This window comes from Nannospalax galili, unplaced genomic scaffold (genome assembly GCF_000622305.1).
Source record: "Nannospalax galili isolate Female #2095 unplaced genomic scaffold, S.galili_v1.0 scaffold741, whole genome shotgun sequence".
In the NCBI taxonomy this organism is placed as follows: domain Eukaryota; kingdom Metazoa; phylum Chordata; class Mammalia; order Rodentia; family Spalacidae; genus Nannospalax; species Nannospalax galili.
The window spans coordinates 1,093,250-1,107,943 of NW_008346093.1; the positions used below are offsets into that span (position 1 = coordinate 1,093,250).

Sequence of the window (14,694 nt, forward strand, 5' to 3'; positions counted from 1 at the left end):
GGAAGGAAGGAAGGAAGGAAGGAAGGAAGGAAGGAAGGAAGGAAGGAAGGAAGGAAGGAAGGAAAGCAGGCATGAGTCATCCCAAGTAAAGAACCATAACCAGTGGAAGGAACACAAGATGAAAGTAGTTATAAATACCAGCTACAATCAGGAAACCAGTGGAACCAAGAGCTGTATGTATTGTATTTCCTCTTTATTTTGTAGTAAATGTGTGTATACCTTTATTTTCAGCCAGACATGGTTGTGCACACCTTTAATTCCAGCACTCAAGATGTTGAAGCAGGAAAATTGTGTGAGGCCAGTCCAGGCTACATAGCAAGGCACTGTTCAAATAATAGTAACAGCCTGGCATGGTGGTGCACGCCTTTAATCCCAGCTCTCTGGAGGCAGAGGCAGGTGGATCTCTGAGTTCAAGGCCAGCCTGGTCTACATAGCAAGTTCCAGGGCATCTGGGGCTACAGGGAGACCCCGTCTCAAAAAGACAAAATAATTAGATAACTATAGATAGATGATAGATAGATAGATAGATAGATGCATATTATATGTTATGCATAGTTTGATTTTTCCCCCTTTTTTTCAAGATAGGGTCTCACTATATAGCCCAGGCTGGCCTTGAACTTGAGGCAACCGTTTCACCTAGTGTCTCAAGTGCTGGGATTGCAGATGTGAGCCAGTGTATCTGGCTTTTCTTTCCTTTCTTATTCCCTTATCATGTAACATAAGACAAGTTGGAGCCAGGCAGGGTGGTGTATATCTTTAATCCCAAAATTCTGGAGGCACAGGCAGGCAGATCTCTGTGAGTTCAAGGCTAGCCTGGTCAACAAAGTGAGTTCCACGCCAGCTGGGGCTAATTGGAGACCCTGTCTCAAACAGACCAAAACAACACCACCAAAAAAAAAAAAGAAAAAGAAAAACACCTCAAAACATAAGACAAGTTGACTTTTCAGCATTTAAATATTGTTACTTTATTATTTAAGTTGTAAGATATCAAAGGGAAAGAGTCAACATGGTTCAAGGACTTCACATCTTCTGAGGCAAGGGCTAGTGCTTTATCAGTTGTGTGCAGCATAGTTGTGTCATTGCTAGGTGAACAATGACTTATTTATTGTCTTCATTTTATTTTGTATGGCTTAGCGAGATACATATGAGTGCCAACTTGACAAGGGATGGACTTTGATGGATAATTTTTAAGTGTTTAGTTGACGGGGATGTGAAGTGCTGTGATTAAACATTAAATTTCTGGACTGAGCAGTTCAGATGGTTCTTCCTCCTATGAGTGGGCCTCATCCAATCAACTGAGGGTTAGAATAAAACAACAGGTGGAGGGAAGAGGAATCTGCTCTTTCTGTCAGATGGCTTGAACTGAGGTATATGCCGGCCACCAAATTTCCCCCTTAGCCTTCTGGCTCTAAGAACTGCATCATTGGCTCTCATGGGTCCCCAGCTTGCAGATGGCTGATTATGGGACTTCTCAGCTTCCATAATCACATGAGCCAGTTCACTTAAATAAATCATATATTGGTTCAGTGTTTTGGAAAGCCTGACTAAAACACCCAGAAATTCCACTTCTACCTCTAACATTCACGCATGGACAAGGAAGGTAGAAATTCCACTTCTACCTCTAACATAACCACATGGAGCAGTGGGCACAAGGCTGGTGGGCGTGAAGGGCAAATTTTGTAAAAGGCAAAAGATTTGTGCAGTATGAAAAGAAACATGGGTCTAGAGAGTTGGCTCAGCGATTAAGAGGGTGTTTGCTGTTCCAGAGGACCTTACTTCAGTTCCCAGCACCCACATCAGGCAGCTCACAACCACCTCCAGCTCCAGGAGATCTGATGTCCTCTTCTGGTCTCCATGGGCACCTTCACACATGTGATATACATAAACAGAAACACACACACACATATATATATATATATTTAATATAGTTAAAAGCCTAAACATGAGCAGGAAAACCTTATAAATACCCATTTATAAGTTAGACATAGTGGTAATACCCTATAATCCCAGGGAGTGGGAGTCTGAGGCAAGGAGGATCATTATCATTTTGAGTCTGAGGTCAGCTTGGACTACACAGAGAAATTCTATCTCAAAACAAACAATAAAAAGTCCATTTATAGCCAGTCAATTGCTAGATAAACTGCTAAGTGATATAGATGATGGGGGCTTATGTTGTACACAAAGCACCCGCCAAATGAAATGCAGAATACACAAAATTTGTGTATACTTGCAGGGCAGAGTGCCCTTCATAAGATAAACAAGGCAGCGCCAGTTGGGGTGACCCTGTATGCATGCCTGCAAACACACAGGGACATGCCTAAAAGGAAACACCTGAAAATGGCTCCAGTGATGGCCATTTGGAAGAATGGGGGACAGGGATGGCCTGTGTAGTCCATATACTGATATCTTCTTCTTCTTCTTCTTCTTCTTCTTCTTCTTCTTCTTCTTCTTCTTCTTCTTCTTCTTCTTCTTCTTCTTTTTTTGTCCTTTTGAGACAGGGTCTCCCTGTGGCCCCAGCTGTCCTAGAACTTGCTCTGTAGACCAATCTGGCCTCGAACTCACAGAAATCCACTGGCCTCTGCCTCTCAAGTGCTGGGATTAAAGGTATGTGCCACCACACCCAGTCTTGAAACTTTTTATTTTTACAGTACTGGGGATTGAATCTAGGGCCTCACACATGCCAGGCAAACGTGCTACCATTGAGCTATATCTCCATCTCTGTTTTCACTTTTTATTTTGAAACAGAATCTTAATACTTTTCCCAGGCTGACCTGAAACTTTTGATCCTCCTGCCTTAGCCATGTTTATGTTGGGACACAGTTTTTATGTTGAGCTCAGCTCAGAATGAGGCAAATAGTAGCAGAGAAGGAGGGTATTAGACTGGATAGGCAATTGGGAGAACCCTAGATCACACACTGTTAGAATTGAGGAACACCATACCCTTGGGCATAGAACTCTTAACAGCTTTAATTATTGTTTTTTTTATTTTATAGGGTTTTTTTTTTTAATGTGTGTGAGTGTATTGCCTGCATGTATGTAAGTGCACCGGTGTCGTGCAATGCCGCGGGGGTGGGATTCCCCTGGAACTGGAGTTAAGGACAGTTTGTAGCTGCCATGTGGGTGCTGGGACTCGAACCCGGGTCCTCTGCAAGAGCAGTCAGTGCTCTTAACCGCTGAGCCATCTCTCCGGTCCCTAAATAAAATATTTTTTTAAATCTTGTCTCGACAGGCCTGGTGGCACATGCCTTTAGTCCCAGCACTCGGGAGGCAGAGGCAGGCGGATCCCTGTGAGTTCAAGGCCACCCTGATCTACATAGTGAGTTCCAGGCCAGCTGGGGCTACAGGTAGACCCTGTCTTAAAAATACCCAAAAATTAAAAAAAAAAAACTTGTCTCAGAAGCAGACCTACAATAAGTTATAATGATCATATTCTAACTCAGCTTAAAACTTCCTACCTTGGTCACAAGCTCAAATGTAGATCAGAGCTCTCCAGCTTCTAGATGCCTTTATCATATTATTATTATTATTTGGCCTTTTTTGTTGTTATTTTTTTGTTTTTGTTTTTTTCTCAAGCTGAGGAAGGACAGAAACCAGTGCCTGTGCTTGCTAGGCAAGCACTCTACCACTGAGCTAAATCCCCAACCTGGTCTCCAATTTCTAAATAGATGAGAGCTCTCTAGTGAGAATACTGGTCCCTTAACACGTCAGGATGGATGGGTTTTCTGTGGGATACAGCCTTTAGTCCCAGCACTGGGGGCGGGGGGCAGAGCAGGTGGATCTCTGTGAGTTCTAGGCCAACCTGGTCTACATAGTGAGTTCCAGGCTAGCTGGTGCTACAGGGAGACCCTGTCTCAAAAAGACCAATTAATTAATTAATTAATTTTAAATGTGGGGTCACGCAATGCCTGAGGAGGACAGAAGAAGCTGTCGGATCCCCTGGAACTGGAGTTATAGTTAGCTGCCATGTGGGTGCTGGTATTCGAACCCGGGTCTTCTGCAAGAACAGTCAGTGTTCTTAACCGCTGAGCCATCTCTCCAGCCCCATAAACAAACAAACAAATAAATAAATAAATTAGATAAATAAATAAATAATTTTTTTAAAGTGGGATACATGCGGGGTGTGGTGGTGCCCGCCTTTAATCCCAGCACTCAGGAGGCAGAGGCAGGGGGATCTCTGTGAGTGCAAGGCCAGCCTGGTCTATATAGTGAGTTCTAGGACAGCTGGTCTCAAAAAGACCAAAAAAATAAAATAAAACAAAATAAAAGTGGGCTACAGTGCCTATAGTTCCAACTATTCAGTAAGCTGAGAGAGGAGGATTGTTGGAGACCAATCTGGGCAACATATCAAGACCCCTCATCTCAAAAAGAATCCCTTGAACTTATACACACCTTGTGCTTTTTTTACTTTCAGGGCCCGGATGGTTTGGTTTCACTTTTGCAGTGCTGGGGCTGGAACCCAAGATCTTTTCAACACTGCTTTACCACTGTGCTATACTTCTGCCCCTCAGGACCCAGAGTTTTAGAGTTTTATGTCAGAATCCTGCTTGGCACAACCTGCCTCTGTCCCCACCCACAGTCCTCAGTCTGTACCCTCCCATTTCTGCCCCTTGATCTCCAGGCACCAAGCCAGGCCCAGATACAGCCCCAGCCTACCTACCATGCTCTGCCGCCATCTGCTTTACAGGCTGCCAGTCAGGATGTGGGGACCAACGACGGAGAGTCAGGTGAACCTGGGGTTGGTGGGGAGGCCTGAGGGCCTGGGGCACAAGTGTGGGCTATAGCGGCCAGCTTGTCTCCCTTCTCTGAGGTGCTGCCCTCTATTTGCTGGGCCTCTTAAAGACAACCAGAGGGCAGCAGAGGCCAAGGAACGGTCCTTCTCAGGCTATGGAGGCTGCCCAGTGGACAGCCAAGAGCCTAGGCTGGCTGTTGTGGCTGGGAGTGAGGGCCCTCTTGGGGGACTAGTTCAGCCCTAGACAGCTGGAGAGACCCAAAGGTTGATCCTGGATGGTGTCCCTTAGGCTGTCCTGACAGTGTAGTGTGGGGAGGGGCCTAGAAACAATGACCTTGAAGCTTGTCAGAAGATTCAGGATCCCCTGACAGCCTGAAGGGAACCTTAAAGAGGACTCCAAAAGAGAGAAATCTTCCTTGTGGAGGAGGCCAACAGAGGGAGGGCATGGTGTCCAGGACACTGACTAAGGCAAGGAATAGGTGACCTTATTTCCAATGACTCAGCATTGCTGACGCAGGTAAAACAGTACTTATGGGAAACTGCAGATATAAATGTATAGACTGGAAAAACATAAAAGCTGAGAAATCAGTGACCCAGCTCCCATGCCAAAAAGCTGGGAAAGGAACAGCTTTTCTTAAACTCTGAGAAAATAGAAGGAAAGAAAATATAAAGATAAGCAGAGACCATGAAATAGAAATCAAACATATAATAAAGATTGGCAATGTTCAAAGTTGGGTCTTCAGATTAAGAAAATACTCTGTTTATGCTGTAGAAATTATGAGAAAAACATAAGTAACTGATATCAGGCACAAAACAGGGTTGCTCTTACAGATTCTATAGACATTAAAAGGTTAATAGGATTTTTGAAAAAACATACTGTTTAAAAAAAAAAAAAAGCCAGGCGTGGTGGCACACACCTTTAATCCCAGCACTCGGGAGGCAGGCGGATCTCTGTGAGTTCAAGGCCAGCCTGATCTACATAGCAAGTTCCAGGACAGCTGGGGCTACAGGGAGACCCTGTCTCAAAGAGACCAAAAAAAAAAAAAAAACCAAAAAAAACCCGAAACAACAACAGCGACAACAAAAACCATATGTCTTTATCTTCAATAGGGCTTGTTTACTTTGTTTGGTTAGTTGGTTGACTTTGGCTTATGAGACAGGGTCTCCTTCTATAGCCCAGGCTGGCCTTGATCTTGTGGTACTCTTGCCTCAGCTTTGGAAGTGCTGAGAGTACAGGCATATACCACCACAATGGGCATATGTGGATTATCTGTATCCTTAAGGATAGCAGAACTCACAACTTTATTGATGCTTCCTCTACTCATGAAAAATACCATACGGTATTTTTAGCAGGAGTTTGGTGAAACCCGCTGCTTAAAGTGTATTGGTTTTAATGGCATTCTTCATGGTGGAATGGAAAAGAATAACATAAAGTAGAACAAAACAGAATCCAATAGAATATGATGGAAGGGGATGGGAAGGAGTGGAATAACAGACTTTTAGCAAGAACTGGACATAAAATCATAGTAGGTACTCATGTATTTACCAAATTTTGAACTATTTTTTGGGAAACAAAACAGACCTTCTGAAGAACAGGCAAAATACAGTGTAGTTAGATATTCAAGAGCACTAGATGAGACTCGAGAGAGAAATACAGTGTAGTTAGATATTCAAGAGCACTAGATGAGACTCGAGAGAGATTTGGACACATGGACACTGTAGATTTTGACTAGATGGCCACAAACATCATCATCATCATCATCATCATCATCATCATCATCATCAATATCATAACACCATCGACAACCCTCAGGCCTTGTTCTAAGACCTTAAAAATATAACTCATGGGCTGGGGGTGGTGGTGCATGGCTTTAATCCCAGCACTCCAGAGGCAGAGGCAGAGGCAGAAAGATCTCTGTGAGATCAAGGCCAACCTGGTTTACACAGAGAGAGAGAGCCAGGCCAGCTGAGGCTTCAGGGAGACTCTCAAAAAATACAACTCTTGAGTCAGGTGTGATGATACACACTTATAATCTCAGCACTCAGGAGGCTAAGGCTAAGGGATTGCTGAACCTGGGGGCTACATAGTTCAAGGCTATCCTGAGCAAGTGAGACCTTGTCTAAAAAAAAAATGCCGGGCGTGGTGGCACACGCCTTTAGTCCCAGCACTCAGGAGGCAGAGACGAGCAGATCGCTGTGAGTTCAAGGCCAGCCTGGTCTACATAGTGAGTTCCAGGCCAGCTGGGGCTACAGGGAAACCCTGTCTCAAAAAGACCAAAAAAAAAAAACCCCAAATCTTTAAAAGTATGTCCATTTTACAGAAGGAGATACAAAGGCACAGAGAGATTAAATTATTGTCAGTCTGGGTCCAGAATCTAATTAATATCTTCTCATGTATAATTCAAGGATTGAACCCAGGGTCTCAACACATACTAGGCAAGTGCTTTACCACTAAATTCCCAGCTCTGAGTCTGTTCTTTTTAAAAATTTTTAAATTGTGTGTGTGTGTGTGTGTGTGTGTGTGTGTAGGTGGATGGGTGGGTTTGTGCATGTGAATACAGTGCCCTCAGAAGCCAGAAGAGGGCATTGGATCCCTTGAAACTGGAGTTAGAGACAATTGTGAGCCACCATGCAGGGGCTGGGAACTGGATATGAGTCCTCTGCAAGAGCAGCAGGTGTTCTTTTAAAATTTTTTGTTGTATTTTATTTGTTTTTATTTTATGTGTGTGTTTTGCCTGCATGTATTAAAGTGTACCACATGCATGCAGTGATTGTAGAGGCCAGAAGATGGCACTGGGTCCCATGGAACTGAAGTAACAGCTATGAGCCAGCAAGTGAATTCTGGCAGCGAAAACTAGGTCCTGTGCTTTTAACCACTGAGCCATCTCTCCAGTCTCATCCTTCTGTTCTTCCCTTCTTCCTTCCTTCCTTCCTTCCTTCCTTCCTTCCTTCCTTCCTCCCTCCCTCCCTCCCTCCCTCCTTTCCTTTCCTTTCCTTTCCTTTCCTTTCCTTTCCTTTCCTTTCCTTTCCTTTCCTTTCCTTTCCTTTCCGTTCCTTTTCTCCTTTTTTTGAGACAGGGTCTCACTATGGTGCCTAGTTGGCCTTGAACTCATGATCCTCCTACCTCAGCTTCCCAAGTGATGGGATTACAGGAACATAGCAGCATACCCATCTTCACAAACTTTTATTTAATTTCAAATGCTCCTCTTTGCCCTGCTCCCTGTTGGGAGTTTATAATTGTAGGCCAGAAAAGAAGGTGGCTGCGGAAATTGGCCACCAGGTGGCTAGAGCTCAGGGTTGGGCCTGCTCTCAGTCTTGTCATTTTTTTGAAAAAAGAGACAAATTCCAACTTGAGGAAAACAAGGGAAGGTTTGGTGTTAAATCTCCACTTCCTTAGTCTGTACCTCTTTCCCTCTAGTGGGAGAAAATGTAAGAAAACAAAGAGTTATGTGGCCTCTTGTATGACTCTATGGAGGAGCAATGGATTTGACAGAGATTTTCTCATAGGACTTTCCCCTAGAAATGGGGGTATGGAAGAACACAGTGATTGGAGAGGTGATGGGAGAAGAGTAGAAAGAAATTTGGAAGTGCTCAGTGGTAATTAGTTTCTTCTGAGGTTTTTTTTTTACATTTTATTCACAGAGGAGGAGCAGCAGTCAGATCCCTTCTCCATGTCTTATCCATAAACTTGACCACATCGTGATGACAGTAAAGAGTATCAAAGACACCACCATGTTCTATTCCAAGATCTTGGGCATGGAGATCACTATTTTCAAGGTAAATACTCCCCCCAAATGCCAAACTTCAAGTGCAAAAAATGTGTGTGTGTCTGTGTGTCTATGTGTATGCATGTGGAGGCTAGAGGTCTGACTTAATTAGACTGGCTAGACAAGAAGCCCTGGGTGGATGTCTGTTTCTGCTTCCCCAGCTCTGAGATCATAGGTACATGCTGCCATGCCAGTCTTCTTCCTCCTCCTCCTCTTCTTCTTCTTCTTTTTTCCTTTTTGAGTCAAGGTCCCGCTGTAGCCCCCACTGGTCTGGAACTCACTATGTAGACCAGGCTGGCCTTGAACTCACACAGATATACCTGCTTCTGCCTCCTGAGTACTGGGACTACAGGCATGCACCACCACACCCGGCCATGTCTAGCTTCTTAGATAAGTACTAGGAATCTGAACTTATGTCCTCATCATTGTATAGCAAGCGCTTTACTGACTGACCCATCTCCCCAGCTTCCTTCATTAAAATTTCAGGGGCTGGAAAAATGGCTCAGTGGTTAAGAGCACTTGCAGATCTTGCAGAGGACCTGTGCTTGCTTCCCAGCACACACATAGTAGCTCACAGCCATCTTTAACTCCAATTTCCAGAGGATCTGACACCTTCTTCTGGCCTCTGCAGGTACTGCACACATGCACACATATGGTGTACATACATACATGTAGATGAAACACATATAAAATAAAAATAGGGGCTTGAGAGATGACTCAGTGGTTAAGAGCACTGGCTGCTCTTGCAGAGGACCTGGGTTCAAATCCCATCACCCACATGGCAGCTAACAACTGTCCATAACTCCAGTTCCAGGGGATCTGACGCCCTCTTCTGACCTCCTCTGGCATTGCACTACACAGGTGCACTTACATGCAGGCAACATACTCATGCACATACAATAAAAAGAATGAATAAATTTTTTTAAAAATACATAAATCAGGGCTGGAGAGATGGCTCAGCAGTTAAGAGCACTGACTGCTCTTACAGAGGACCCGGGTTCGATTCCCAGCACCCACATGGCAGCTATGAACCGTCCTTGACTCCAGTTCCAGGGGAATCCGAAGCTCTCTTCTGACCTCTGTGGCACTGCCTTGACACGGGTGCACTCACATACATGCAGGAATACACTCACACACATAAAATAAAAAATAATAAGTAAAATATTTTTTAAAATACATAAATCAGCCAGGCATGGTGGCACACGCCTTTAATCCCAGCACTCGGGAGGCAGAGGCAGGTAGATCTCTGTGAGTTCAAGGCCAGCCTGGTCTACATAAGGAGTTCCAGGCCATTTGGAGCTATAGGAAGACCCTGTCTCAAAAAAAGGCAAATTAAATAATAAATAAATTTTTGCTTTGTTTTCTTGACACAGGGTCTCCTTGTAGCCCCAACTGGCCTAGAACTCAGTATGTAGCCGGGTGTGGTGGTGCATGCCTGTAGTCCCAGCACTTGGGAGGCAGAAGCAGGCGGATCTCTGTGAGTTCAAGGCCAGCCTGGTCTATATAGTGAGTTCCGGGACAGCTGGGGCTACAGGGAGACCCTGCTTCAAAAAGACAAAAAAAAAATCTCAGTATGTAAATCAGCTGATCTCACAGAGATCCACCTGCCTCTGTCTCCCAAGTGCTAGGATTAAAGGCATGTGCCACCACACCTGGTAAATAAATCTTTAAAAAATAAGGTGAAGAGCGGCTGGAGAGATGGCTCAGCAGTTAAGAGCACTTGCTGCTCTTGCAGAAGACCCAGGTTGGATCCCCAGCACCTACATGGTGGCTAACAACTGTCTATAACTCCAGTTCCAGGAAATCCAAAACCCTCTTCTGACCCCTGCTGGTATTGCACAACATGGATGTGCCTACCTACATGCAAACAATATACTCATAAACATAAAATAAAAATGGTAAATAAAAACATATTTTTTTATTTTTTTGGTCTTTTTGAGACAGGGTCTCCCTGTAGCCCAGCTGTCCTGGAACTCACTCTGTAGACCAGGCTGGCCTTGAACTCACAGAGATCTGCCTGCCTCTGCCTCCCAAGTGCTGGGATTAAAGGTGTGTGCCACCATGCCCAGCAATAAAAGTATTTTTTAAAATGAGGTGAAGAGAGATTGAGGAAGACAGCTGATGTAGACTTCTGGCTGCCACACACGCATGTACATAGGCGCATACCCACCTGAAGAGGTATGCACACAGGTACACCCCAATAAATAGGTAAATCTTGAAAAAAAATAGAAAATACTTCATGGCAGAGGATGCAACTCCATTGGTAGAGTACTGGCCTACCATGTGCAAAGCCCTGGGTTCAGTCCCCAACACCATATAAACCTGCCATGGTTCTACAGACTTGTAATTCCAACACTGGAGAGGTGGATGCAGGAGGATCAGAAGTTCAAGGTCATCCTCAGTTACTCAGGAAGCTGGAGACCAGCCTGGGATACATGAGACCCTGTCTGAAAATAAAATTTATAACTTTCATACTTTAAATGTAACTTAAAGACTGACAGTACAGCTCAGGGATGGAGCACTGGCCAGGTATGCATTAGTCCCTGATTTCAATCAAAAAAAGTAAAATATGATGTAACTCCCCAAACTAAAATAAAGAAATATGAGGAGAAAAGTTAAAAAAAATCAATAGAGAAAATTCCAAACTATTAACAGGGAGATATTCAGAAAGAGTGTGAAGAAAATAGATGGGAGAAAATCATTTTCTCAAGAGGCCTGGTGAGTTCAAGGTCAGCCTGGGCCACATAGCAAGACTGTATCTTTTAAAAATGCAAGAGAACTTTGCAGTCTTTGTATCCAAAGAGATAACTGAGAATCCAGCACATCAATACTCAGATAATGTCCTGATGGAATTGTAGGACATCACATTGAAGAGTAAATCCCGAGTTTTCCAAGAGATTAAAAAATAATTCGACAAAGGAAAAAGAAACACGTAAAAACAGATTTTTCCAGAGTCACACCAAAGACCAGAAGACAATAGAAGGACACTTTTAAGATTCTGAGAAAGCAGTCCTGCCCTGCATCCTATTTTGCCTCACCATCAGGCCCAGACAAAGGATGCCCTCAGTCTTTTTTTTTTCTTTCTTTTTGAGACAGGGTCTTCCTGTAGCCCCAGCTGGCCTGGAGCTTACTATGTAGACCAGGCTGGCCTTGAACTCACAGAGATCCACCTGCTTCTGCCTCCCAAGTGCTGGGACTACAGGTGTGGGCCACCACGCCCGGCAGATGCTCTCAGTCTTAATCAGAAAGGCCTCTCCCACAAAGAATGGGAGGCAAAAGTTGACATTAAAGGCTACCTAAGACACAGAATAAGCAGGGATTGTGGGCCCAGCCCTAAACAAGACATTTGTGCCACCCACCCTAAAGCTCAGGGAACACTGCAGAAGAGGAAAGTACGTAAAAGCCAGAAGATAGGGTGAAAGGCTACGAAATACCATTCTTTAGATTCTATACAACTTGTGCAATTATTAACTCACAGCTGTAGTGACCTGTACTGGGCCCACACAAGACTGGCCCCAATCAACAGTAAATCAAGGAAGGGGGAAGGGATCACAGCACCCTACCCTTTACCTCTAAAATATTGGTTATTCATAGATTCTTGGAGAGGTGGAACCACCACTGTCTTTAGTTGTGTATTCACTGCTGAGCCCACCAGACTCCAAATGGAGAGCTCCAAACTCATGGTCACACAGACAGCCCTGTTTAATCTCAGTCAGTTACAAAACAACACAGTCATAAACATGAGAGAGATTTGTGAGGGGGGTTGTTGAGAGGGTGGTAGGGAGATAGGGGGTGAGAGTGGATGGTATGCATTTCAACATGTGAAAAATTGTCTAAAAACAAATTTGATTAATTGAAAAAGTTTCTGGAGAAAATTTTCAACCTAAAATTCTTTTTTTAAGTATTTTTAAAATTTTTTATTAGTTTTTATTTTATGTGTATGAGTCTATTGCCTGCATGTGTGTGTATAAGTGCACCTATGTCGTGCAGTGCCCATGGAGGACAGAAGAGGGTGTCGGATCCCCTGGAACTGGAATTATGGGCAGCTGTTAGCTGTCATGTGGGTGCTGGGATTCCAACCCCAGTCTTCTGCAAGAACAACCAGTGCTCTTAACCACTGATCCATCTCTCCAGCCCCTCAGCCTAAAATTCTATGTATAACCAAATTATTAATCAAAGGTAAGTGTAGAATAAAAGTGTTAGGCACAAAGACCTGGAGAAATTTGTACTCTAAGGAGTTAGAGATGTAGCTCAGTAGTAGAGTAAGTACTTGCCCAGCATGCAAAAGGCTCTATGTTTCATCCCCATCATCACAATAAACAAACAAAAAGTGATTAAGGACCTTTGAGATGGCTCAGGGGGTAAAAGTGTCTGCTGCCAAGCCTGGGGGCCTGAGGACCTGAATTTGATTCTTGAAACCTACAAGGTGGAACCACCTCCTGAAAGTTGTTCTCTGACCTCCACATATTGACCATGGCATGAAAAACATACCCCCCACACAAATAGACAAATAGTAAATAAGTAAATAAAATAAGCTAGTGAGCAATAGAAAAAGACACCTGATGTGTTCCTCTGACCTCTAGGAAAAAAATAGTGTTTAGCCTGGAAACAAGGAAGTTGGGATGGAGTGGGTCCCAAGAAGAAAATCCACGAAGGATCTAGAGAGCAATCAATTCAGCTTGGAATAAGGAAAAAGATTTCCTCAGATTTGATACTGTCTTGAGGATTTGGAACAAGTTCAAAAGAATCAAATGCAGAGAAAACAAAAAATGTGTGTATTAACAAGGTGTTCTGCAGGTGGACAGATAACAGATTACTCAGTGTTAAAGGGAAATTGGGCCTTTGAGTACCCTTGAGGCCACTCCCGTTGGCCTGCTACATTCTTAACAGTGTATCTGACCTGTTCTGTTGCTTTGAAAAAAATGTGGTACTTAAAAAAAAAATAGAGATTCATTAAAAAAGAGAGATTCATTTAAAAAAACAGATTCGTTTTTTTTTTTTTAAAAAAAAAGAGAGATCCATTGAAAAAAAAAGATTCATTTAAAAAAATGTGGTACTTTGCAGGGAGTGGGTGAGAGCAGAGTGAGAGAAAAAAGCCACCAAGCCATAAGAAGCATGGAAAAATCTTAGAAGCAATCTTAAAAGGCTGAAAATGGGGCTAGACAGATGGCTCAGTAATTAATCCTCTTCTGGCCTCTGCACCAAAACATTCATACACATTAAATAAACATAAATTTTTTTTTGTCTTTTTGAGACAGGGTCTCCCTGTAGCCCCAGCTGTCCTGGAACTCACTGTGTAAACCAGGCTGGCCTCAAACTCACAAAGACCCGCCTGCCTCTGCCTCCCAAGTGCTGGGAGTAAAGGCGTGCGCCACCAAGCCCGGCAAAATAAAAAAAGATAGTCAGGAGGTGTGGTGGCCACACGCCTTTAGTCCCAGCACTCAGGAGGCAAGGGCAGGCAGATCTCTGTGAGTTCAAGGCCACCCTGGTCTACACAGTGAGTTCCAGCACGGCTGGGGCTACAGGGAGACCCTGTCCCAAAAGGAACACTGAAGATCAATCAAGTTGGAAATATCATAAATTATGCCCAGGTAACCTATAGGAAGGAAAAAAAAAAAAAGAGTAACAGAGCAATGAGAGCCAGGACACATGGAAGCACAACGGATAGTAAAAGACTCAGCCAAATGTTAGACAGCAATAATTACCTGAAAGGTAGTAAGTGGGCTAAACAGAACAGTCAATGGACAGAGGTTAGTAGTGGGTAAAAATCAAACCTGTTATATTTTTCTAGGAGACTCATTTTAAATTGAATGACATGGATTGAAAAAAACAGGATAAAAATAGTTGGCTTACTTGACATTCATCCATGTGGCAAAAAAATGTGGTTCTCAATCTCTCTGAAGCCTCACACTCAAAATTTCCTCCCCTCTAGCTCCAGCTCCAAGGTCTCTAATTGATAAATCCTGTGTCTGGTGCTAACTCTAAGACAAACGGCATGGTGTTTTGAGAACATGACTTTACTTATGGAGCCCCAGGGTGTAGAGCAAGGAGGAAACGCTTCTTAGTAGAAAAGAAGTCACCTTCCCTGGAGATGAGCATGCTGGTGAGATGGATGGTCTCGGGTCTGGGCCTTGGGTTTCCAGGTTCTTTGCCTCTTATTCAAGGAATCAAATTAAAGGCTCATAGATTTGAAAAGTA

General features: G+C 43.7%; 1 protein-coding gene across 1 annotated transcript in view; it reads left to right on the forward strand.

Moving 5' to 3' along the window:
• The first annotated feature begins 4,625 nt into the window (after positions 1–4,625).
• The window catches only part of Glod5 (glyoxalase domain containing 5), a 19,369-nt gene continuing 9,300 nt past the window's right edge, over positions 4,626–14,694 (forward strand). Inside the window, exons 1-2 of the mRNA XM_029568041.1 lie at positions 4,626–4,724; positions 8,372–8,506. Coding sequence (XP_029423901.1) covers positions 4,659–4,724; positions 8,372–8,506 — 201 coding nt within the window. The 5' untranslated portion in view covers positions 4,626–4,658. The remainder of the gene's footprint in view (positions 4,725–8,371; positions 8,507–14,694) is intronic.